Raw genomic sequence first — 27,014 nt, forward strand, 5'->3', positions numbered from 1 at the left:
CCCCAGTGAGAATTCAGCTTCCCACTGGTGACATGGAGAGCCCCAATGTGCAGCCCTGCGGTGGGAAGGCACCAAATGCAATATCATTCCCGCTCAGGTAACGCTCCTGCCTGTTTTCCTGAGGTCGAGGAGAGGAAGCATCACTGAAAAACATATTCTGCTGCTTTAAAACCCAGCAGTGATGACTGGAATCCATAAATCAGGTTGGTTTTTTTTTTTTCCAGACCTGTGGGACTGCTCAAAGCATAATTAGGTTTTGGGTTTACAAAAAATACCGGCATCTGTTGCCTGTTCTGTGCACGCTGCCGGTCTGAGGGGACCGCTCTGGGCTCACTACAGCATTTGTTCTCACAAATAGAGAAAACTTTGCCGAGCCCGGAGCAGGGCTGCTGGCCAAGGGCCTCAGAGACCCACGTTATATGTGGGACTGGGAGCAGAGGTGGAGGAAGGAGGAGAGGAAGGGTATTGAACTCAGAGTGCCTCATCCTTTGGTTGAATTTAATTTGATGAGTCTCAGTTTAAATTAATACAGGGAAAAATCCCAATAACAGCTACTGCCAACAATCCCATTACAAAATAACGCTGGCATAAAATAATTACAAACATATGTCTATCTCTCACTTTAAAGTCAGTTCCAAGAATTTAGAGGCTGACCGAGCCCCTTGCTGATTAGCAAGGATATGTCCTTGTGTTAGATGAAAAAGCTTTCCTTCCCCACCCGGCAACAGAGAAAAACATCACAGCAGTTCTACCAGAGCAACACCATCCTCAGCAAACCCGGACGCTAGTGAAGGGTTAGGAGAGAGGGATCTGTTAGTCCTTCTCCTCCAGTTTCTGGAGGAAACTCTGGGTGAGCTTCTTGGTGACCGTGGTGCCAGCACCATCCATGCTACCTTCATCACACCTGGTTTGTTGCTTCCCCAAGAGCAGCAGCAGGGTACAACACTGCATAACACAAAACCTCTGGCTGTGGAGGCTTTAAAGGAGGACTATGGCTTTTTTTTGGTTGTTAAAAAAATATCTAAAAACTGCACATCTTTTAATGATTGCAGGTGATGGTCACTGAATACAGGATTGCAATGCAAACAGCACTCTTTGTAGAAATGTGCCAGCCCAGAAACTTCTATCCAAATCCAGCTGAACTTCTAATTACATTTGGCTTCAAATCCTTCAAATTCCAGCTGATTTAGTGTTACTTTCATTTCTAGATAAGCAGCTCCAAGCAGTTTCTCTGGTTTCAAACCTGATCTTCTACCCTGATCCTCTCCCTTGGCATCCAGATGCCTCTTTCCTTTCTCTGCACACGACTGCTGCGAGTGCATCGTCCAAGCTTGACGATGCTCTTCTCTCCCTTCTCTGAAGCCCAGAGACACTTCCAGGAATCCTCCCACTACTTTGAAAGTGCTGATTCATTTCCCCAAGACTGGAAGAGGTTCATTCCCATACCCCCAGCATCTTCTGTGCAGGGGGACTAACCCATTAGATTATTAGGTTGTAAGTAGCATTGATTCTAACTCAGGGGACCATGTTCAGCCAGCGCAAACCTGAATACATTTTTAGGAATACATTATGTATGAGGGTATAGCTATACAAGTGGGGTTAAAGAAAAAAATGCTGAATATTGAAAGAGGAAAGAGCCAAATTACCTGCCCTGCTTCATATCACGCTCAGTCCCAACACAGAAACTTTATGAAGTTAATATGAACATGTATTTCATGGCATAGGGGACTGGCAGGTGGCAATATATGTTCTATACTGTCAGAAAACAAGTGGTATATTTTGAAAGACATTCTTCATCAGGTGCTTCTTAACAAGGAGGGACACGTACAGCCGCACACAGGGTCAGGAGCACGAGCCTTTGCACTCTGTCTTTGCTACAGCCACTAGTAAAGAATTACACTAAAACCAAAGTGAGTTGTCATGCCATGAAACACAAGGTTGTGCAAGAGCTGTCCAAGGGGCAGGGCAGTACTCCTGCAGAAACAAAGCAAAATCTCCCCCAAACTGTGTCTAAAACATGTGCAAAACTGCTGGAGGTGTTGCTGTCATACACCAGGCTCTGGAGTCCCTGCAGGGTTTCTGTCAAAGATGCCAGAGCTTTGATGCCAAAAGAACCAAGTCTGCAATTATACCGTTTGCCTTTTTATTTTCTTATCTCCTTTTCTAAAAAAAGTAGAGGAAAGAAATGTTTAAAATAAATTGACGAAGGATTGATTAAAAACTGTCTTGAACTAAGAAGGGTAAAAAAACATTAAGTGGACATGTAGAGGGAAAACTGTATAATGATATGCTACACCTACATGACTAACAAGTTAAAATGGACTATGAAAGGAAGGTAGTATTGAAGGCAAAATAACAGCACTATTTCCAGCACGTTTTAGACAAAAGGCTGGTAATATGAGTTGTCAAACCTTTCTGAGATTAAAAGACAAAAAACCTACCCCCTGGGACATGTAAGAAAAATTAAGAGAAACATTTCTGCTTGCAGGAAGGAGGGTAACAGACACCAGAAGTTAACATTTTCTTCTCTCAAGAAAATGCTGCTGGCCAGCACACTTAAAGCCAGAAGAGACCACAGAGGATTCACAACTGCAGATAAACAGAAAGCCACCACAGCTGTAATCCCCCCTCAAATTCTGCAGAAAAAGGGAAAAATAGACAATAATACCCCAACTACATTGTGCTGAGAAAGGCAAGTCTGGGTTAGAAAAACCTGGTTCTCCTTAGCACGACACAGTCCTACCCTGCCAGTTTAAGAGGCAAAGCCAATACTATTTGGGAATGACCTATGATGACCAGGAATAATTGATGTACACAGCTCACTGCAGGGAAACGCAGATGGTGCCTTTGCTCCGTGATGTCTGCTGTGGGACAGCTAAGCAAATCCTGGTGGGCAAAGGGTGAGGGTTACTGCAGGCAGTTTTCAAAGACATGGTCACTGCTTTGATGGTCCCTCAAGTTTCAGTGCAAAGTGGCAAAGAGTTAAAATATTGTGAGAATACGGTGCCTCAGCACTGGAGTGCTCCTCACAGTGCAAACATAATTACCTCTTCCATTAGCAGGCCATCGGGGCTGCTCTGTGAAAGCAACTACCTCCTGGTTATTTTGAAGTGCTAATCTAGCAATTTTGTCAGAGACCATCTAGATAAAATTAATTGAGGAGTCAGGGTATAACTGTTAAAGAGAGTGGCTATGTTTTGAAAAAGCCCTTCTTCATCTCTATGTCAGCCTAATCTTGTTTAACTCTCCAGTATCGGCCATGCTGAAAAAATATATCAAGTCATGCAATATCTTTTGGGCTTGTTTCTTAAGGGACTGAGTATTGTCATAAATAGCAATCACAGGCCAGGCTTGGAAGCCCGCTAGCTCAAATACCCATCGACTTCAGTGGAGTTTCCATGTGTGAAGTACACGCAAGATCAAGCACAACCATCATGGTTACAATACCACTTACAAAAGCATTTGATGCTTCAGAAATAAATTGATAGCTGCAAGAGGAACAAAAGAGCGTGCACATTATTGTGCAACTGAATGGAGGCTCGGCATTGCTTTATACATTACTTGGGCCGTACACGTTGGCTGGTTAGACTGGAAGGGCTACTAAGACAATTCGCTCTCTTATGCTCCTATTCTACCATAAGCACACAGTAAAGACAGTAAAGCCCATGACTTTTTCTAAAAACAAGAAAACAAAACGTGAATTCTGCGAGTCCTATGAAAGCCGAAGCAACACACACAACAGTTGAAAGAAATTAGCCTTTGGCAGCACCAAGTTGTAAAACACGACAAAGGAGAACCTATGGTTAGCACTTGATAAATCTCCAAATGTCTTGCTATAATCTTGTGACACCGTGAGTTACAGTCTCTAGCGTGACATTTTGATAACTGTTGCTTTTAAAACCAAATCAGCAAAAAAGGGAGATATAAATCATTAAGAGAAGAAGGAATGAGATTTTTTAGCTCTTTGTATAGGAGCATGGCCATACTGGAATGCTGTAAAGAGCCTCTTCCTTTTCTTAGAAAATACCACAGATATAGGGTACAAACCAGGATTTTTAGAAATCTTTCTTAACCAAAAAAAAAAAAAAAAATCAACCAAAAAACTACAGCTCTGACATCTCTGAAAAGAGAAGACCAAGAAGTACCAAGGTATTCTGAGATTACTAGTAGATTACTACTAGATTTGTAATAGTAACTACAAAATTATCTCAATTAATATGAATCTCAGGCCAGCTAGTGATTGTTCACAGAGATTTATGAGGCAACATGAGTATTTAGGTGGATTTTTACTTTAAACAAACTTTATGAGGCCAAACAGAGTCAAAAGGGACCCCTGAAAAAGGATTGGAAAAAAAATACATGTGAAGCATCGAGCATCTAAATGAGGACTTCCATAAAATGAACTGCAATAAAGACCTTTAGAACACATTAGATGAGTATTAGACAAGGGTAAATATTGTTGTTAGCTTACAGCGAACAACTGATAGGCTTTAGGAGGCCTATGAGGGAACATAAACCCACTTAGATCTGGTATGCACAAACAGCAGAAAAGCATTTGCAAGCAAAATTTTGTTCATGCCAGTAGTATCACAATCAGCAGCTGTACTGGTTAATCTGATGAGCGGTAATTTCATTTTATGCATCCAAAATAAGCTCTTGGATAATACAATTTTCTAAGAGACACTTGTGTGACAAATGCTTGTTTCATACCAGTCTGCTATTAATTTTAAAATGTTGGGGGTTTTTTTTATTTTAAATCCACTCTAGTTGCCAGCCTGAGATCCTTTTGCAAGCTTTCCTTCCTTCACTGCATAATCGATGCCATCTTGTGGTGGAAAAAACCTGTCTCCCAATGGTTTCAGTCTCCTTTAATAGCCAAAATAATCCTTGACTAACTCAGTGTTACAAGAACGGCGACTATATTCCAAACCTACGTCTCTCCTCCTAACGCCCAGCCTTCAGAGCGGTATTTCTATTAAACTCTAAATGGTTATTCCAGCACTGTGAAATTAGCTGAAGTGTGAGCTTTTAGAAATTGAAACTGCATGCAGATTTCTTCCTCATTCATAGCTGAAGTACCAAACCTGCATCCACGGTGCTTCCAGGGACAGCCCACACCGAGGCAGCTATTCCAGAACCACCATCTTTTATGTTAAGCAATTCAATTTCTTCTCTTTTGCTGAGTCTTTCTCTCACAAACTCATTACTGTCAGACATCTCCACTCTTGCCCTACTTTTAGTTTCTTTCAAAGAAAGCCAGTATATTGCTCACACCACTCTGCATCTCTCTCTTTCCTCCTTTCTATCACCTGGAGGTGTTTCACATACTCCTAGATGTTCTACTTGCATTTTTTTTTCCAGCTATGTTTTCTGTGTAGTGACCTCATCTGTTTCACAGAAGTCTGGTCTTCCCTCCTTCCCTTCAATGTGTGAGCGTACCCCACCTCCAGGCAAAAGGAGCTGGTCCCTCTGTCTCTCTCACCCCATCTTCCCCATCCCCTTCACCAAGGTGACCGGTGCTGTGAAGCATAACAGCACCTGACGTAGTTTGGATGATCTGCTGGGAAAGTGTGCTGGTGGACAGAATGACCAGGAGAGGCACACACGGATCCGGCTCCCTTGCTCAAACTCCTTCCTCTATTATGTGCAATTACCTATTGCTCCATCAGTCATTAGTTACATGCCCCAACCTGCAAAACACTTGCTCTTTAGGTATATCAGACCTCTACTAGTGAGATGGCCATGCTCGCCATCCACCCTAAAGCCTCCATGGACCTTCCCAACTCAGACCTACTTCTCCTCAACCCCCTCAGGAGGTGACTTGCACCCCTCCTGCCCATGCCTGCCTTTTCTACTGCTCCAGCCCACGTAGCAGCCGGTACCCGAGTTAGGAGCATCACCCTGAGCATCACTGCAGCAAGCCGGGCTTTGATGCTTACAGCACAACCACTAGCAGGAGAGCACCCACCCCTCACCCAGAGATGTACGACTGGGGGTCCCCAGGCTGCCCTGACCCTCTCTGGGCAGCGAGGACACTCCTGGCTCCTCGGCTGGTGGGGCTGGAGAGAGGATCGGCACTGAGCACAGCTTGGAACAGCGCTGGCTCGGAGGGGAGGGAGTAGGAGCCAGGGCACAGCTGGGGATTTACTTCTTTAACTTTGCCTTTCTAACAGGGGAGATGCCAAAGAAGAGCATCAGAACGGGGGATCTGCCAAACTTAAGGATCTCCTCCAGTCTTCAAAAGGCTCTGGATTTACCTCTCACCTGCTATGAGATGTATTTTACTGTCCCAGTACAGGCCAGATGAGCCATTTGCCTATCAACCAGCAAAAACTGAGTAAGACCAGGAATAAAAACCCCCTCACGCACATGAGCGAGCATGTCAGATGAATAACAATGATAGAGAGAAAATTTCTTCATTTCCCGGTCCCGCTTCTTACTGAAGCTCCTGGATACAGGCAGAGAATATAGACAGCAGGACAGCATTTGCAGTGCTTCACTCCAGAGCACCGGAGTTGAGTCACTAGCAGCAGAAACCTTTCTGGCTTTACTAAAATTCACATGTAGCTACGTGACTGAGAGCTCGCGGCTCCCACTGTGCTCTCTACCATGACTGCCTGCGGTACCCTGCGCAAGGGATGATACCACCAGTAAAGACCACGCATTCATCTGCCTCGGTGAGATCCCCGTCTTCCCCGAGGGTCTCGAGCAAATTTTCTTCTGTGTTTCAGGTTGCAGAAATGACAGGCTTTTCTGAACAACAAATACGGCTAACTAAATCTACCTGCTTTGTGAAAGATAAGGACTGGGAGGGAATCTCTTTATATTTTGTTTTCCTCTAACTTAATTTGCTGTTGCTTTATTAAGTATTGGATTTTGGTTTATATAAAGGTAAACAATGTTATCACACAAATCTTAATCTTACAATTGCAGCCTCCCTTGAATTACTTGATGATTAGCCTCTAGGCATAGCGCTCATCTCATTCAGTTATACCTTCATTATCATCAGATTCATTAATTTCATCCTCTGTGTGCTAAAAGGTTGCATGGTTAAAGGCAACATTTTGCAACGTTCAGAACATTGGCAAGGTTTCCCATTCTCTGCTGAAGAGTTTGTAGAAGCAATATTACACCAAGAGGATCAAGAAGTTAATTTTTCCTTTAAATCCTTGAAGCATTGAGGTAATAGTTTTGTTTTAAAAAATACTTAATTATTTAATTGTAATTTCAGTACATGCTGGGCATAATGAATGGCCTCAAGGTGGACCCCAAAGGGGCTTTGCCAGGGCATGGCTGGGTGAGCATCCTCCTCCTGCCTGCATGGCCGGAGAAGCTGGGATCTGCCCCTGGAGAAGGCACTCGGCCCCTGGTGTAAGAGTTTCACTTGCTAAGTGAAAGTCAGCAGCTAAGTTTGCTAATCCTCCCATTAGCTAGGGCTCCATAAGCAGACTTGTCTTTTTTATTCCGTAGTTGTTCTTGGCAGTGCCTTACGCTGCCAGGTTGTACACAATTCCTCTCTATTCCAGTTCCATTATTACTGTTTTAAATCAAGCCCTTTGGAAGGAGGCTGAGAGAGCAGTCAGTCACACAGCAGGGAAGTGAAGGATGGAAACCAGCCATCGAGGTTACAAGCTCAAGAAAAACTGTCTCTAAGTGACACAGGTGATGAATCCAGGGACAGCAAAGTCATCACATCAAGGTTGCCATAGTCTTTCAGAGCCTCCCAGGGTAACCTCATCAAATTATTGTTCGTTATAGCCATGATAGAGTAAAAAAGGGTGTCACACCATTTGCCTTTAAAATGTTGAATAGTACCTGCTTGCAGAGCATGGTTTTGACAAGATTCCCCCACCCTCCCATAACAAGGGTAAACCCCTTCCAGATGCTAAATGTGCCCTTCAAGAACTATAAGGGGTAGATACGTAAAAATGAATAGTGTAAACCTAGTTCTGTATCAGCTTATGAAAAACTCATACAGCACCATCAGAACAAAAAGGTACTATGTGAACATAACATATTACCAAACCGGTTCACAGCATTATAGAATATTTCTGTACTCTCTGACCATTAAGAAGAACAAGTATACTGTTTATAAAAATAGCTGTAGATGTTCCAGCTAGAGGCACAGGGACCAGGACAGTTAAGGTATCAAGCACAGGGATTTTTTTCTACATCACTAAATTAAATTTTATGTTATAAACATGTATTTTAGCTTCTTAGTAAATCAACATCTTTGGCAACATGTAGCGATTGATGCAACACCACTTGTAGGCAAGAAGTGATACAGCTGACCCGCCAGCAAGTAAACCGGAGAAACATTCCCCTGACATACTGAATATATTTGGTAAAAGGAAGGAATTAAGTAAATACATATGCAAATATATGTAGGCCAATTTAATAGAGGCCTTCGAACTCAAGTGCTAACATTTGTACAGCTTATACTCTGCACATCTCTTGTGTACTTTGAAGCTAGACAGCTTCATTCAACAGGACAAATATGACTTGCATTAGAAGAGGAGGTAGAAGTATTTCTCTGGCCTGTCTTCCAGGGTTGGAGCCCAGATAGAGGATGGAAAGTGGAACTGAAAATATATTTAATGAAAGGAAGATTTATAGTTATTATTTTGAATTTATAATACCCATTTGAGAGAAGAAAGATTATTCACATAATATTTATTTCTGCAGAAGAAGATCCCCTCAACACAGCAAGGATTCAGCAATTCAAAAATGCCTCAGCCCTGGGGCTACAGTGTTTTTCCTCTATATCCCTTTAGAAAGCCAGCCTCAGACATTTGCAAGGTTACAGACCAGTACTTTCCCAGTGTCTTTTGGAGGTTTCTCACAGCTTGGTGGGGATAATATTAAACTGAGTTAGGGAGGAGCGAGCTGTGCTGACGTGCATGAGAGTCCTCAGCTCCACAGCAAAGGCACCCCTCCAGGCACCATCCTATACCAGACTTGACTCCTCCAGGGCATGTCTTTTCTTTAAAAATAAATTAAAAAATCCTAACTTCTCAGTTATTTACAAATTTGCAGTCACAGGGAGAGCTTGTGAAGCCTCCTGCTATCTTCACACTGCTTTTATCTGGGCTTTGGACCAGCTCTTAATGACACTTGTGAGTGGCTGATGGCAGACTGGCACTGCTACAGCAGGGATGAGAACACGAGTTTGGCTACAGACTTCATGTGTGCAGAATCATGCCCAACAAATTAAATTAAATTAAGTTATATTGAAGCTGGTGACCACTTAGGGACCATTAAAGTGTCAGTTAATTAAAGCTGGATTTAGGAAAGGTTATGAGACAAATTGTCATCTGTTAGTCTGTAAAAATCTGAAACTGAAACGCCCTGAACAGTTTAGGGGATGTTTTAAGGCGATCAGACAACAGAGCAAGTTACCTTTTTTCCACATTGACTTGCCTACATGAAGCTGCTTGCCTTCCACAAAAGAAAAAAGGCCTTCAAGAAGTTACTCATTCCCTTGAGAAGCCACAATGAGACCAGATTCCACTAATAATCCCAGCCATAAATCATGAGATATGGGAAATCACTTGTAGCTTCGTAAGATTAAAAACATCAAGGAAAAATATTTAATTGGAAGGGCTCAATTAGTTCTAAAACTATGTAACAGTAAAATTTATGAAGTATTTGATCTTGATTTTACCTGTTGCTTTTACATTTACTTGGGATCAAATCCAGACAATCTCTCATTAAAAGCAACAGGCCAACTGAAGAAGAAAGGTATTTTCTAGAGAGCGCAAAATGAGAGGAATCTGTTCCTGATTTGTTTAAATGGCAATTATAAAATGAGTTAACTGCAAAAAGATACAGATTTCAGAACCAAAGACCTTCTCCTTAACAGCCACGTTAAGAACTGATGGTGTATGCATGTCTCATCTCACATATCTTTTCAAAAAAACTAATTAAAAACATGGCATGGTGTCAAGCTTTTGTGTAAGTCTAAATCTCATCTCCATAAACTAATAGAAGCTTTTCTGGTTCATCAACAAGCCACTGACAGCACAGGCAATCAGTCCCTTCCTAGGCAATGCCTGCTTCTGTGTTATGATAGAAAAGTGAGATGCTAATAACCTCTTGGGCCTTATATCTTGAGTTTAAAAAAAAAAAAAAAGCTGTCAAGGCAGGAGGCAGATTGAAATAAATAAGGGGCTCTAATTTCAACCAAGAGTAATTATTTGCCCTGTAACCGCCTGCACATGCTCAACAAAATCATACTCTTTGACCTCCAGAAATTTCTAAGTGTTACTTACAGAGCTGAGCAGCTTTTAGGTAATATCAGAGAGACTTAAATTTTAAATTATGTTTCCATTAGATTTGAATTCCAGAACTCAGCAGCTAGAGAGCATCCACCTCACTCTTCCTCTAAGGGGGTCTCCAAATCACTCACTTTCTCCAAAAGGCAGTTTCCTTCAGTTTAAATTTTGACCAAAGCACTTCAAGCACAGCACACCTTATTGCTAACAAGACTTTGGGGCAGTGCTGATGGGGCAAACTTCCATTTCTACTAGAATAAAAGGGAACTTCAGGAAGGTCTTGTAGCAGTACAGTAGCCAGACAACCAAGAAACCCCACGTGAATGAAGACCTTGTCCGCTAAACACTGAACTAATACAGCTCTGTAGGGCAGCAAACAACCCGCAAAAAGTTTGGAAAGTCACCATGGCCCACCAGGCAGGTAGTCATCATGCCCTGACACAAATCCCAGTTTCACCAGTTACTGTGCATCATGATCCCTTTCCTCAGCTTTCCCAGTGCATTTTGACAAAAAGTCCCACCTAGAAAACCAAACAATATATTTTTATATATATAAATGTTATATATTTTTGTGTATACACACTAACTATATGCATAGTACAACTTTGTACAGATAAAATACATGACAGGAGGAGGTTGCCCCCCAAAATCTGTCCAGACCAGCAGGTTCCTTGCAGGTCCCTGTAACCAAGGTTTCCCAGTGCCTGCACCTTTCTCCCTGTGAGCAGGAGTCCCGTGTGACTGCCTGGCACCTATCACATGCCCAACACACCTCTAGGACTTAAGAAAATGAATGCAATTGAAATAATTCCTTCATTTATTCATCCACATACACAAGCAGCAGATCACAGCAGGTGTGCAGGAGACCCAAGTTTTAACAATTGGAAGAATCAGAAGGCAAGAGGGGTGAAAGACCCCTAAAATAAGCTGTGCAGCGTCCCATGCTGATCCGGCTCCTCTGGTTCTCCTTCCCTCCTTGCGCGCACATCGCACCTCAGAGGCCTTTCCGAGAGACAAATCAGCAGAAAGTTAACCTCTTTTCTGGAGAGATGGGAAGAGTTGAGGACAAGAAGAGGCTAAGACCAGCTGTTAGTTTGTCTTAGGTTGCCACAAAGCACGGGTCCGAGACATTGGACCACACGCCATTTGAAGCCAACTTAAACCTGCATTGCTCCCAAAAGCAGCAGTCCCGTCCTTACTCCCAACTTCTCCTTTCCTACCCAGGTAACCCTTCCTTGCCCCAGCACCAGCATTCGCACAGCAACGTGGCAGGGGTGAGATCCGATCGCTCTTATCTCATGGTGCTTTTTTCTAAGCTCCTTTCCAGCTGGGCTCGTTCGCATTTTGCTGCACGGGCAAAGATGTGCCGTTCCAGTGCTCCGTGTCACGGATCACCCACTGCCCCTGGGGCTCCAGGTCTTTGTCACCTGCACCCAAGGAACAGCACAAGCTGTGGCAGGATTCAGCCCCATATACAAGAGGCAAAAGGCCAAATTTCTCCCAGGCATCCTTGGCATGCCCCAGCTAGAGAGACAGCCTCAACCTCCCTATTTTCCACCAGTGAGGGATAACTTCTGCTTTGGTGGGTTTTTTGGGGGGGGGATAACAATTAGTAGAGAATCAAACTGTGAAGTGGAGTAAATGACACCCCTGAAAGTTCACAGGTAGTCAATATTAGTTTAATTAAGGCTACAACCCCACAGTGCACAGGTTTTGCCCTAAGATCAATTTAAAGGCTCCCCCCTCCCATCAGCTGTGGCTCAGCTCACTGCCCCTTCAGGTGCCTCACACTAGAAAAAAGATGACAAACCATGTGGATGAAAAAAATACCCCTTAAAAACTCCTGCTTCCTGTCCACAAGTTATTTTTAACACATCATCAAGTGAGGGGTTCAGATACAATGAAGCTGGAAAACAGGGCAGGAAAGATTTGTATTACAGTACTTTTGATCCCAATCTATATGCAAAATTGAGCCCAGGTGCCTGTATTATGAAGTTGCACTGCTTGAGAAGAAAAATTTGGGTGGTTTTTTTTTCTCAAATACTATTTTCAGGAAGACACCGTGCATTGCAAATGGCTCTTGCTAGCCAGGCTTGCGCTCATTTATTTGGCTGTGCTGACCCCCAGAGTCTGGCACCCTGTACGGCACATCCCAACACCAAAACCCACCGGGTGGCTGACACGCTTTCCATCCACTGCCACTCATTCAAAAGAGATTTTGCTGAAGTGATTGCTCCCTCAGGCTAGGGCTGATTGCACCCTGACAACGTGAGAGAAAACAGACATTTACCCCATGTCGACTCAAATTGCTCCATGCACGAGAAACTGCAGAATTAACTAGATGGGGGGGGGGATACATAGGCATTACAATAAAAGCACAGAGAAACTCATGGGGAAGTTGTCTGATTATATCTAATAACTCCAGCTACACACCTGGCAAAACCCAAATTATTACTAGATAAGCACCAGCTGTGGCAGAAGGGAATCCTTTATTTCTGCTACTTGAGTCAGGAGGAAGCTGATACTATTTTCTATTTTATATTGCACATTTTTAGGACTTTATGTCCATTTTTCTGAAATAATTGCTTTCTATATTAACAACTAACAAACATACTAATCAACCATTATTAAACTCACAGAAAACAGAGATGGATCCTTTTGGTTAATTTTTCTTAGGTGATTGCTGCATAAGAGAAGTTGTTTAGAACACAGTTGTAATGTTAAAACCACTGTGACAGAGACCAAAACTACTCCAGCACAGGAGGACACTGGAAGCCGAGTGTATCCTTTTTTTTTTTTTTATTGAGAAAAAGACCAATTTCTCAATTTCAGAACTCAAGACAGTAAAGCATATACATCAAAGCTCAAAAGCCCCTCAAAGCAGACATGATTACAATATTTGCATGAAGGACAAGGGCAGAGAAAAGGACGCACTCAATGCAGTTCCCATGCAAATGCCACCAAGGCAGCACCCCTCACTGCAGCACCCATTCTCTGAGCCAGCGAGCGATGCCCTGAGGAGCTCCACAAATATATATCTGCAAGACAGCGACCTCCTTGTCCCCTTGTCTTCTCCCATTGTGTCCTTTCCAGCAATGGTTCACCTCGATTCCCTTTTGCCACCAAATCCATTGCTGAGCCCTTTCCAGGCTGCCTGGAAAAACATGCTGCAGCACATTCCCTTGTCCTTTGTCGTGGTTTAACCCCAGCCAGCAACTAAGCACCGCGTAGCTGCTCACTCACTTCCCCCCCATCCCACTGGGTGGGGGGTAGAATCGGGAAAAGAAGTAAAACTCATGGGTTGAGACAGGAACGGTTTAATAGAACAGAAAACAAGAAACTCATAATGATAACACTAATAAAATGACAACAGTAATAATAAAAGGATTGGAATATAAAAGTGATGCACAACACAATTGCTCACCACCCACCGATCGATGCCCTTTTAGTCCCCGAGCAACGATCCCCCCACTCCCCCCAGTTTATATACTGGGCATGACGTCACATGGTATGGAATACCCCGTTGGCCAGTTTGGGTCAGCTGCCCTGGCTGTGCCCCCTCCCAACTTCTTGTGCCCCTCCAGCCTTCTTGCTGGCTGGACAGGAGAAGCTGAAAAATCCTTGACTTCAGACTAAACATTACTTAGCAACAACTGAAAACATCAGTGTGTTATCAACATTCTTCTCATACCAAACTCAAAAACATAGCACTGTACCAGCTACTAGGAAGACAACTAACTCTATCCCAGCTGAAACCAGGACATCCTTAAACACTAATCCATGAGGAGACTTAGATTTGAGTAAGGGAAATTGTATGGTCATCTTAGTGCTATGTGCAAGAGAAAGACACTTCAGTTAGTTCCTAGAGCAAAGGAGAAGGCACGAGGCAAGAATCTGATCCTAACAAATGACAAAGTAGTTCCCCCCGCCACCCCAACTCCCTGTTTGTCTACCAGACCTCCTACTTGCTGGTGTCCCCGCCAGGCTTCATCTACCAGTTCATCCCAGCCATGAAGAAATACAAGATTCAGCTGGTAAGCAAGGACAAGAGAAGTGGGTCAGACATGCACAGACGTCTATGAATTTTTTTTTTAATAAACCACAAAAAAACAAAACCCAAAAAGCAAATGGGAACATTCCTACCCAGGCAGTCAGAGGTTGGGGTTGGATATCTACTGCACCTACAAAGCAGCCAGATGTTTCTGGGGGGACCTGTGCTCATTCTGACTCCTGGTGAGTTTGCAGAGTCTGTCAGTTTAGTTTATTTTGTAGAGAAGGGGGAAGTTAAAGTGATCTACTCCCTCTGCATTTTTTAATCTTTAAGTTTGATGGATCTAGCTCTTCATTTTGTTCAGGAAAGAAATTTATTTTGGGTCCACTTCATAAAGTACCAAACAAACCCCCCCAAACCTATGGCTCCAAATAAAGAGTTTGTGAATCAATTATTCCCCTAAATGAAATCTGTCAAACTAACACATTTACTTTTTTTTTTTTTGCTTTGTATTTTTGTTTCCATTCACTTCCCCCACCTTGGTTGTCTTAGGACAAGCCTGAAACTTGGGAAGAGCAATGGCAGCATGTCAAGATCTCACTGATAAGAATCCCCACTTTGCTTCTACCAGCATTCAGAGGACTTTGATATCCCTTACAAATGGGACCCCATGCCTCCATGGTACTGCATACTCCTTAAAACCTCAATACTATCGGAGACAAAGATGGGCAAAACCACCTGCTTTACTCCCCTGCAAAGTTATTACCACAATTAACATTTCTGTCGCTCTCCCTTTTCTGGTAGGTATTCTGTTACTGCTCAATGCTTGGGCTGCTTTATAATTGAAGATACATGGATCTACTTCATGCACAGATTAATGCATCACAAGACCTTCTACCCATATTTACATAAACTTGATCATGAATTTAAGGTGTAATCATAATAAATTGGCAATGAGTGGCAGATGGCATTCCAGAGTGCAGCTGAACTGTGAATGGGCAATTATGTCTCTCAGTCTTTGGGAATGGAGTAAAAATTCATGTTTCATAAAGTACATTATTTACTAAAAATCAAATGGGCCATTACTCAGTGATGTTCATACTCTGGGGAGCAGGGAAGGGAGGAAGAGAAGAGAAGGGGTGAAAACAATCTTCAAATCAGTCAAGATGCTTGAAGCAAAATAAAATTATGTGGGAAGTTTGGGGGGCCATGAAAACCACTGCCTTAGCTCTAGTGCTTCACCAAGCCTTCTCTCGCCTTCGATGCTGAGCCCTTACTGTATTTAGACATCAATCACATGATCTTTTTACTCAACATTTACAAATAACTAAGCATTAAAATCGGGAAAGCAAGAAAACAAAGACAGACTACTGGGTGCTAGGACTGTTTCCTATCCAGTGCTCCCCACATACACTAACCAGATGCATGCCCTGCGGACACTATTTGCTATGCATTCCCTATACATCAACCTGGGAGAGTACATCATCACAGGAACAGGTATCTTCACTGCAATACATATTTTTTGCAAACACTTATTCACGGCGTGGGTTTGGTTTGCAACACTTCTACTGAAACCTACTGATACACACAGGTAAATAACCACAGAAAAATCCACCAGACTGGAAACTTTAAAGTACTGTTTGAACATTTTGGGGGGCGGGGGGGGAGTACTTTGTCATTTGTTAGAATCAGATTCTTGCCTTGTGCCTTCTCCTTTGCTCTAGGAACTAACTGAAGTGTCTTTCTCTTGCACATAGCATTAAAAAGACCATACAGTTTCCCTTACCCAAATCTAAGTCTCCTCGCGGATTAGGGTTTAAGGCTTGTTTTCTGTGCAAGTTTAATATACCCACATACTTTTTTCACTTTTAATGCTCAATGCCACCTTCAGGCTAGAAAAAAAAAAACAGCTGAAGTTTGTCTTCAGGTAAGAGGCATTTTTCACAATCCAGATGGGAATTATCTTCCCTCTCCTCCCTGCACAAATGGCAACCTGATAAATCTCTTCTAATCTCTATATATCCTCCTGTGAAGATAGGATCTTTGTTCTTGGCTGTGCTTCCCAACCTCCACCTTTTTCTGCACCACCTTTTAGACTGACACGTGTCTCCTCAGCCACTGCTGTAGCTCAGGGGTCTGTGAACAAGGACATCACCCCTGAATCCCCCCCCCCCCGTCACCAGCATGCTGGACACCCAGTTGGAGCTGCAACATGCTCCCCAGCTGCAGGGCTGGTTGTCATTGACACTGTGTGCACACAGGGGACAAAGGGAAAGTGCTGAAGCAGGAAAAAAAGAAAGAAAAAAAAAAGTTATAATAAATAACATCCTGGAAATGAACCAGAAGAGCAGTACGGCTTGATGTATCATTCAGGTCCATGTACAACTTGGAAACCCTGTATCAGCAAATGGGCTGCTACAGCACCGATACATCACCCATGCTAGGACAGCCCGATGGGAGCCAGGACCAGGACTCCCACCTGCAAACAAACTGGAGCCCCTCAGCAACAGTGCCTTGATGTGTCCCACTGCCAGCAAGATTACAGCACGGAGCCCTGCGTTCCTTCTTTCAGCACCAGAGACCACAATATTTTGCCATAAACAGGTGTATTTAACACTAGAACTAGTTAAGTGTAAAATAGCTATTTTGGAAAATATCCAGCTCCAAGGACAGGTTAAGGCAAGAGAAATTCTGTGATGCTGTATCCTCAATGTATCGCCTTCTTGTAGGAAAACATCCTCTACACTTAATGTAGGGATCCCAGCACTTTTTCTTCTTCCAGCACAAGTTATTAGGGATGTGGAAAGAAGGCACAACAGAGAAAACATAAGACTTCACTGTGACCTTGAACAACTACCACTACCATCTGCAATATGCCTGACACTAGGCTCCTTCACAGCAAGAGGGGCTTGCATCCATCTCTATCCAAGCAACAAGCCACCTGCACAACATGTATGACCCAGTGCTAAGAGTTGCCACCCCTTTTTGTACATACCATTTCTCCTGCAGCTTTATCCTCACTTAACACGCGCTTTCCTCTGGCCACAGCGTCTCCTGGGTCCCACTCCCCTTCGTGGTCAACACCACTTTCCATGACTTCCACCACAGCAACTTTCGCAGAAACCACTCTCCTGTCTTCACCTGCTGGGACAAGTTGTTTGGGACCAACAAGAAGAATAAGGCATTTCTTGCCAAAAAAAAAAAAAAAAAAAAAAACAACCACCAAACAGAAAGAAATCCAGGAAAGTGGTCAAACTTCCCCTACAGAGAGTGGCTGGGGAAAGAGTGGAGAGATATATGCAAGTGAAGCAGTCAACACCTGCAGCTTGAACCAATTGATCACAATTAAGGTTTAAGTCATCAAGCAGGTGTTCATGTTTTAAGTAATTCACTTCCACCTGGTTTCCCACTTTTTTTTTTTTTTTTTTTTAAGGTAGCTCCCTAACAAAGCAAATGCGGTCACTGTCTGTTCCCAATGACCACCAGGATCAACTATAGCTATAGCCATTTTAACAGTTAAATTACCAATGTTCCAAGACTCAGGCTCCACATCATGTTGAATGACTCCTCTCGCAGCGATGCAATCTTTTGCTCTTGGAATTTGTGTCAATCTGTATACTAATAAACATTGGGTTTAACTAAGAATATAAAAATAACAGTTTAATTTCTTGTTAGATAAGCCAAACTGTTCCCAATATCTCATATGCTTTCAGAAAAGAAGCACATTTTACATTCAAGTTGTAGTTATTAAAAATATCTGCAGCTAGTAACCAGACTGATTTTTGACACATACCACTTCTTTAAGACATGCAGTCCAGAAGTCCATTCGCACACTGGGCTCTTGTAAGCTACGGGCCTTTTAAACCTCCTTTTGCTTTTGCTCTGTCCATTGGGTTAAGCCTGGACCATGCTGCACCACAGCAGATACAGGCTGCGCCATGGTTCGCAGCCTTTGCTCTTTGCAAAGCCTGAGCTAAAGAGGGATTTTAAGAACCACAGAGGAGAAGAGAAAGCGAGCCATGGACCACCGATCTCACAGGACCCTGTTAACTGATGGGTGTTTTGGCAAGATGTAGTCAGACTGGAGGATAAAGGGAGAAGAAGCACTGGGAGTGCCAGCCAGCGAGTGGTTTCCTAACATCAGGTTGGGTGGTAGAGATAGGTCCTAAAATCTTAGAAACTCATTTAGTGTAAGAGCCCCCAGCCATTTAAACCTCAAACCTAGTCTGAACTTGGAAAGTCAGTTTAGACAAAATGTAACACTCCTGGAATGATTTTATCATGGTCACCTTTCTAGGTAACCACAAGTTAAGTGTCTCAGGCCTTTTTCCTTTAGTCCAAAAATTAGCTGCAATTTACCAACAGCATTTTTTCCACTAACTGAGGTCTGTTATCACTTCAGGTCTGTGCAGCTGCCTGAGGGATTTCTGGGCACTGGGTCAAAGCTCCAACGCTCTGGCACATTACGTGTGCCCTGGGATGCAACAACTATAGTAATGCATTAAAGCACATGTGATTACATACTTTATACGTATTATTGCATTTAAAACTAAACCAATAAAATGTAAATTGATAGCTCATTAACCTTTCCTTACACAAGTAAGAAAATTATCCAATTCTGTATCAAATTAGAGCTGTCTGGAAGACTGTAGCTCTATAAATACTGTAGTTTCCATCAGAGAAAATTCTGTCATGACAAAAAAAACCCAAAACCCAGAGTAACTTGGCAAAGATTCCAGCCTAGGAGGAGGCAGGGCTGCATGCAATGTTTCCCGGTCATTAAGACCTGAACACTAATTTGGCTCAGGTGCCTGTAGGTCCAGCTGGAAGGGCGGCTGCCTGAGCTCCCCCAACACAGCAACAAGGTGACTTTGCAAGCGCAGGAGCCCTGCAAAGCTGGAAGCTTTGTGCCATTTGCACCGGAGCTGTGGGGTATTTTACAATATGTACAGTAGGCAAAGTGTTCCAGGTAGGAAAGTTGCAGGGAGGTGGAATGGGGCACTAGGAAGAGATTTGGTTGTGAGTAAAGCACAACGTAAAACAAAACTTTCTGTCTGTGTGTGTGTCAGATCCACGTGACTTTCCCTGCTCCTCTGGCAGAAAAACAGAGCCCAGTAATTTCGTTAGGTAGATTCAGGAGAGGCGATCTGTGTGGAACAAAGTGCAAGGCAGAAAGAGATGCCCCTTCCCAGGGCAAAAAAAGGAAAAAAGCAGCCAGCATATATACGAGGTTGTAATACAATAAAAAATGTGTTATGAACAACTGCAGTTTTTCTGATGTTGCCTGCACAGTTCTGGCAGCTGGGACTCACCAGCACAAATTGTTTGTGCTTAAAAATCCTTAATAAATATCAAATAAAGTCTTAGGGTATATTTCTGTCCCAACACAACTCTGACTTAAAGAACATGATTTAAATTGTATTTCAGCATTTCTCCAGTGGGACAAACTCACCACAGAGTGAGATAATATTGTAGAAAGTGTAAAAGGTAAAGACGTATGAGAAGGACATTGAAAAATAACATTTAAGCCTCTTATGCTTTAGAGAAGACTAACAGATCCTTTGGGACAGGCATTGTACATGCTTTCAAGGGCCCCTTTAGAAGTTTTACTGATTGAAAAAAAGAGACTCTAACATTTTAAGACCTGTAATTCACTGAGCAATATGCTTAGCAGAGGCTGTGGAGGTTCACAATGAAAGAAAGAGAAGGAGAAGGCTCATGATAATATAGTTTGTAAATCGAGGCCAAATCAAATGCATCGAGCTTCAGCAGCTGTGCCAATTAAATCTCATTCAATTTGCTGAACAAGAACGTTAACATTAATCACTTTGGCAAATTTCTTAGAATATTACATGTCACTAAGCAGTTAAGTGATTTTGTGCTTGTTTACAGTGCAGAATAACATTATATGAAGCAATATCATTAGTCACTGAGTAACTGCGGGATGCTCTAGGAACCCCTGTGCGGTCCACGGCAATGTTTCTGTGGTGGTCCTGTGCCTCCTACCAGCTATCTTTTTTCAGAAGAGTACAACAGATTTTTTTTTTTTTTTTAAGTGCAGTTATTCTTTGCCATCACACAGCACCCTCAGCGTGGCCAAAGAACAAGCTGCCAGCCAGGGGAGAAGCAGTTTTGCCTTCTGAAGCCCCCACATCCATGTCCCATCTCCAGGCCACATCGTCATTGCTTGGAAAAAGGAGATCCTGTGCAAACTTCCCACTGCAGTTCAGGGCACGGGGATGCAGGGAATCTCTCTTTGGCCGTATTTATTCATTTGGACCTACAATTAAATAGGTTCATCTTTTATCAGATGTTTTCAATTTCCATAACTACCATTGCTTTCTGCCCTACCTTTGATTCCATCTCCGGATGACTCACGTACCAAATTACACAGTATCGCTGTTGCGGAAGAGGCATCTCTCACCCTGGGTTATTTCAAAACGCGTGCTACCCAGCAACAAAAAGGCAAGCTGTTTTTCTGAGCTTGGCAACAGCAACCCAGGCTGGGACACCCAGCCTGAGAAACGCGTGGGTGCACGGGAGTCTGCAGGAGAACAACAGGAGCGAGCATCACCTGCGAGGAGAAGCTCAGGCGATCAGCCTGCTTATTAGAGAGAGCATTTAGAGGGGAACAGAGCAACAAGCGTCTTTCAGCGGGTAAAAGTCTCAACGTCACAACATCTCACAACATCAGTGATGCTCCCTGGAAACCGGAGATCTGCACGGTGTACCGGCAGAGACGAGGTGGGACCTCAACTCACTGGGCTCAGGCGTGCTGCCCAGGGCAGCAGCGTGGGGAAATGCCAAATTCGTTCCGGGATCAGAGCTGCTCTGCCGTACAACCCCGCTGCATGAATTTTCCCTGTATTTCCTTTCCTTTTCCTTTCCTCGCTGCAAAAGTACTTGCCCTTCTGAGGTAGATGAGGCAAGGTGGGAGTTACTGCTATATGGTCCTTGCCCTGCCAAGGGTGACATCTGGGGTGCAACCCATGCCGCCAAAAGATTAAAATGTAGGTTGCAAAAAGAAACAACAATAAAAAATTCAGGCAGCAAAATCAAGGTAGTGAGGTTTCTTCCTGTATTGCAAAGGATTTCCTTTAGCCGCAGCTTCATGGATTTATAGATTTATCAGTTTAAACATGAATAAAAAGGGGCCAACTGTGCAGGAGACAAGTCATTTTGAAATAAAATAAGGAGTAGTTGCAAAGTCCCCTGGCTGCATAGAGCAACCCACAATATGTCACTACCTGTTCATCAGGTAATTAAATTTCAGGATCCCACATGGTAAATTCAACATCATGCATTGTTATTAACAGATGAGGCACAAGGAGCATTTCAGGAAAACTAGAGAGCTCAGTGAGACATATTGTAAGCATAAGACAAAATGAGTTGTGCTACCTGTTAAACGTGTTGATCTTTCCAGTGGTGTAGGAAATGTGTTACTTTATGGTATTATTAAGAAATATTGAGGCCAGGGGGGTAAACTCTCCTTTTTCATTTTCTTCCCAATCGCATTCACTACAAGGTTCTGTCTTCTGCCATCAATGCCGCTAACCAAGGGCTTTCCCACCTCCAAGAGAAACACTCTTCTGCACCCCAGGAGCCAAACGCCCTTAAACTTCCCTTGGAAAAGGAGCAGCGCAGACCCCAGGAGTGTCAGAGCCAGGCGTCAGGGCAGCATCCCCGCCAGCATTTGGACCCCTCAGCATCGGCACGTGGGAGTATCGCTGCCCCACTCCAAAGGACACAAAGTAAACCCAGGGTTTGTATTTGCTGTAATTAAAGAGGGGGGGAAAAAAGGCCACGTGGAGTGATGAGATTGTTCCTCGCTGTCAGAAGCTGGCGAAATCAAAACAGACCCAGGACAGTTTCATTAGGCCAGTTTTTATTCAAATTAAAGGATGGGGAACTACAACGTGATTTTCTTTTATAATATAAATACGCCAGTGAAGAATGTTTCTCGAGTCATTTATCGCACTGGACAAGACAGCTGTCAAGAGAATTACTTTGCAAAGTCCTTGGTCCTTCACACTCATGCAAAAAATCTTTAATTAAAAAAATTAGCTTAAACAGTCAACTGACTCATTATGTTGTACTGTCAGCTATCGAACCAACAACGTCTGTTTTACAAAAACAAAGAATTTCACACCCAGGTAAATTATTTCACAATCATCCATTTTTCTTAAAAGGGTTTTTTTTACATAAAATATACAAATTAAAATTCTCAATACTTATTTATTGTCACTGTAGAGGAAAATAATTTATAAACCCATAAACAAACATAAGGGCAGAGGAAAAAAAGTAAATTCGCTCACTTCCAGACTATAATGTCTAACGCACTTCCAAACGCTGCAGCTCTGAGCAACAAATTATGCTCATGTGAATGTGATTTGTGGGCATAATGTTAAGCCAAGGGGACAACTGCTTTGATACTACATTTTATTAGTAAAGAATCCCAAAGGTTAAAAATGAGCTGCATTTATCTGTTGAACCATCATGTTAGCTTGATGAATAGGCATCACACATCGCTGGATATTAAGGATTTTGGTCTCCAAACACTGCAAACGAGAGAACAGTATTAAGCTTTCATGGTGGTGTCATGCAAATGCTGCCAAGTATATTTATGGTAATTACAGTGCTGTACACATCTGTACAAAAAAAGTATTTGGATAAACTGAATGAACTGAAAATTGGTTTTAATCACCCCCAATTTATCTATTAGGCACAAATGGAAAAGATGGACTTGATTCAAACTTGTTTAAACAACAGATTGCTTGAGGCAAATCTATCCTGCTTTACATATGCTTGCCTGTTTTGCAGCGTGTGTACCCACGTGCGATGCTGTTGGCTTTTGTGGGTGTGCAGCCCCGGGGATGCTTTCTCTGCAAAAGCAAAGTCACCTTTGGGAAACCCACGGCCAGAATCCCGCAGGGGGTCAGCACACGGTGACCCCCAAAAAGAGCCGACAACGCAAGAGAGCTGAGGAAAGCCTCCAGATTCACAAAGGACCATTGCGAGGAAGTAGCCTGAGTTCGGTTTGTAAAGCTTTTACAAAACCTCCTGCAATAATTTCACTGGTTTTGGCAGCCCAGGGCGTGTGATCGCACACATTCTTGCATGCGTGGCGTCCTCCCTCTTCAAGCAGCGCCGCGCTCACGCGGGAGCCGAGAAACGAAACTGCTGAGAGACAGCTTGTCCACCAAGCTGACCGGGAACCACACACATGGCACAAGAAAATTAAATCAGGGTATCGAAGTTGTTGTAAAATAACTAATAATCTAAGAGCGTAGGGGTGACTGAGGTAATGGATTTTAATTTATCTCACAATTTTGAGCCCAATGCTGTCCTTCTAATACGTTAGAATCAACATAAGAGCTATCCCGGATCTTAGTTACAACGTGTAATTTCTTGTGCAGAAAACATACAGATTCACACCTTGATCACGGCCAGCAAAAACTGTACTGGAGTGTAAGAATTAGATCCAGAATTTAACAGAAGTGTCATTGGCGACCATAAAAAGCAATCCAAAAAATTATTTAAAATTGTCTTATAAAAATATTTACAGTAAAATTTGTTAGCGCTAATGCTACGTTTTCAGTCCTAGAAAAAGGCAATCTTCAAAGGATCTGGCTCAGGTGCTCAGAATTAACAATACAAACATGAAACCACACGCCAAAGACGGACAAATTCAAAAAGCATTTCAAGGGGAGGGATACAGCTGGTTCATCACGTGTTACGGTTGTTCATATTGCATAGCTGGAAAACGAGGTCACTTGACTTGCATAACACTGCAACGTTTGAGAAGGAAAGAAAGAAACGTGTCATTTGCCATCGAGGAGAACCGGCTGCAGCCAGGAACAGCATCGCTCATCCCTGGCAAGGGCTACGAGCCCTAGCCCTGTCCAGCAAGCCGCGGGTCTAGGCCAGCGGTGGGCAGAAATGCCATTTTACAATAGCAGAAAAACACCAAAAACTGTTTTCCTTATAAGCAAGGAAGGTTTATAAAGAGATGTATGGCGGGGGAGAAGTTATCCAACCTTCAGGCATATCCACCTTTCACATCTGACAAACATGGCAAATTTCAAACTTGCATCTCTCTAGCACTAACTACTAGGTTTTATCTCTAACCCACATAAACTCTTAGTCTCTGGATAGTATTTGCCTTTGCTCCAGTGATGCCACAAGTGTGAAAAGGTTAGCTGGTAACTGTTCCCAACTACTGAGCTGTAGGTTGGGCTATACAGTAGCTATTTAGCTTTACGTTCCCTATGTCTATACCAGACCTAACGAGGACCCTGTGTGCCCAAATGCTTGTCCACCCTTGTCCAGTCATCTCAGCCTAACAAGAGATGCTAACTCTCATCAAAACACTTTGCCTGTCCCATTTTATCCTCTGTTCCCCCAGGCTGCATGAAAGGGAAACACCTTTTGGCGTTTGCTTTTGGGGCAGTGAATTTGAGTCAGTCCAACCCAAGGCATCATCTTGCTTATGTCACTGTAGAGATGCATCTCGGGACTCTGATCTGAAGGCAGCTGCAGTCAGGGACACTGACTGACAGGATTCCTACCAGCCTCAATAGCTTTTACAGTAAGCAACACCTCGTAAAAGAGCAGCATGTCGTACTAATATTTTGGCACGTTTCACTGCAGATTGTAGAAGCCAAAGCAAAAGGTTTAAAGGGTATTATAGAAAAGACTAATTTTTTTAATTATTATTTTCAGGACCTCTGAGCTGACACACAATGGAAGGGTAGACATCAAGAATAATACTGCCATTTCTTTGGGCAGTCTGCTTTTGTTTGTAAAAACAAGAACATCCAAAAAGGAGTGGGTGCTACCTAACGTTCCCCTTGAAGGTCAGGCCCCTCTGTGGGAGGTGACACAGCAAAGGTAGGTGCTGTTTCCCCCACAGTGAACAGGCACCCATCTTACAAGGACCGTGTCAACCCAAACACTAAAAATCTCCTTATTTACAGAGGTAACCCACTCCTCTACAAAAGTTGTACAAGGTGATGTAGCCTTAGATCCCTCTGAAATACATTTTTAAGTATTTTTCTTTTCTACTGTAGGAGGTCACATGGAGTCTTTTTGATAGGAGATCTATGGAGGAAGAAACCAGCAGAACACTGGTACATGCTGGAGCTCAACAGTAACATGGGCATATTTGGTCCTGAAGGCCAGCTGCCCACTACAAAAAGCCTCAGCTGATTTACAGTGGGAAAAACAAAAAACTAGCAACAACAAAGAGGAGAGAAAATATTTTTCTTCACTAGTTCCCTTTAGCTAGGGAGTCTTCTAGGAGTCCACCCCTGTACGCAGAAGCATGCCAGAGCTCACAAGGAGACACAAAAAGGTATTTTAAAATAAAACATCTTCTTAAACAGAAAGCTTCAAGAATTCGGGATGTAAGCAAGACAGTGACCTTACAGCTGGATTAGATTTGTCTGTTTTGAATAATCTTATGATTCTTCATACTAATAGAGGAACGCCTTCAGTACGGGCAAGATTAAAATAGCAATTACAGTGACAGTGATTAGTTAATCTCCATACTCTGGAAGCATTAAAACACCGCAGGTATTTTGCTTTGCTCATTAATACCTGCTTGGGTGACAGTGGGTTCTTGCTCTATGTAATATCTCTATATTAATGGCACCGTAAGGTATTTCTTTTAACATCTAAATGCTCTATTATGAAATGGCATTGATACGCTGGACAGAGCTAGAACTGGGGCTTTCAGCACAGCTGAAATGCATGGGTTGGGAATACTTTCTATTCAAGCAACATTTGTTTCACAGGAGCAATAACTCCCATCAGAGCAGCACACATTTTGTGGGGTTGCGAGTTTTGCGTCGTTCAGGTGCTGAGACTTCAGCCCCAGGGAAGGCACTGCCCAGCAGGTCCCATCACGTACAGCAAACAGCATTCATGGCAAGTAGAAAAATCACACGGTATTTATTTCCATCGACAAGCGTTTCAGGGATACATACAGTAGTCCAGTGGCATATACAAACGTATGACTGAGACAGCGTCACACTCGAGCCAGAGCACCCTGTTCCAGTCCATTTCTGCTGACTGCTTTTCTCGGTTGGTACTCAGAAGTTTCCGCTGCCAGTAGTAATGTCCACCCTCCAGGCACAGTGAGTAAGTAGTTCAACAGATAATGTGCACAGAGCATCAGTAGTGAAGAAATCCCGAGTGTTCATTTTTACTCACATGCCCAAACGTAGCAGTTTTGTTTCACACAAGAAATTCAGTGCCTGCAGTTCAAGCACAGTGTTTATCTCAGGACACTAGCCATTGAGAAGAACAGTTGATTGCACCACAGATAACAAGCAACACCTCGTGTCTAGCATGGAACATGTCCCCAGAGGGATTTTCGCTCTGCAATCCGCTGCAGAGCAGATGATGTTTGTAACCTATCACTTGTCATGCTAAGATGTTAACAGCAATGCGATGGGTCAAGTCAGAGGTCAGTCGTCTTCCTAGCTGGATCCACTTCATTTCTGCTCCTCGCATTGGCTTGATAGTGTGTCACAACGGTTTGTGAATCACAGCCACACCTGTTATAAGAATGGATGAGCAGACACAGTTATCGTAGGAGCAGCTCCTGGGTTGTGACGTGGCTAAGATCATCCTGCAAAGCCAAAGACCAGCAATAGGCTAGCAGAGAGAGAGGTGTCTACTATTTCTATGAAACTTTCCTCTACTGAAAGCAATATAAAATATACAAAAATGCAAGATTAAAGCTT

General features: G+C 43.1%; 2 protein-coding genes across 7 annotated transcripts in view; one reads left to right on the forward strand and one right to left on the reverse strand.

Moving 5' to 3' along the window:
- The first annotated feature begins 2,838 nt into the window (after nt 1-2,838).
- LOC128134496 (methylsterol monooxygenase 1-like) lies at nt 2,839-15,202 on the forward strand. Its single transcript, XM_052772229.1, is given in 5 exon segments — nt 2,839-2,900; nt 14,194-14,308; nt 14,818-14,888; nt 14,890-14,946; nt 15,070-15,202. Coding segments are annotated over 5 exon segments (438 nt in total).
- A 6,931-nt stretch (nt 15,203-22,133) lies between these two features.
- KLHL3 (kelch like family member 3) overlaps nt 22,134-27,014 on the reverse strand; it is a 55,546-nt gene continuing 50,665 nt past the window's right edge. For all 6 annotated transcript variants that reach the window (XM_052816156.1, XM_052816158.1, XM_052816155.1 and 3 more), the window contains one exon: nt 22,134-26,825. In XM_052816156.1, coding sequence (XP_052672116.1) covers nt 26,797-26,825 — 29 coding nt within the window. In that variant the 3' untranslated portion in view covers nt 22,134-26,796. The remainder of the gene's footprint in view (nt 26,826-27,014) is intronic.

The sequence above is a fragment of the Harpia harpyja genome, chromosome 20 (genome assembly GCF_026419915.1).
Source record: "Harpia harpyja isolate bHarHar1 chromosome 20, bHarHar1 primary haplotype, whole genome shotgun sequence".
Classification (NCBI taxonomy): Eukaryota; Metazoa; Chordata; class Aves; order Accipitriformes; family Accipitridae; genus Harpia; species Harpia harpyja.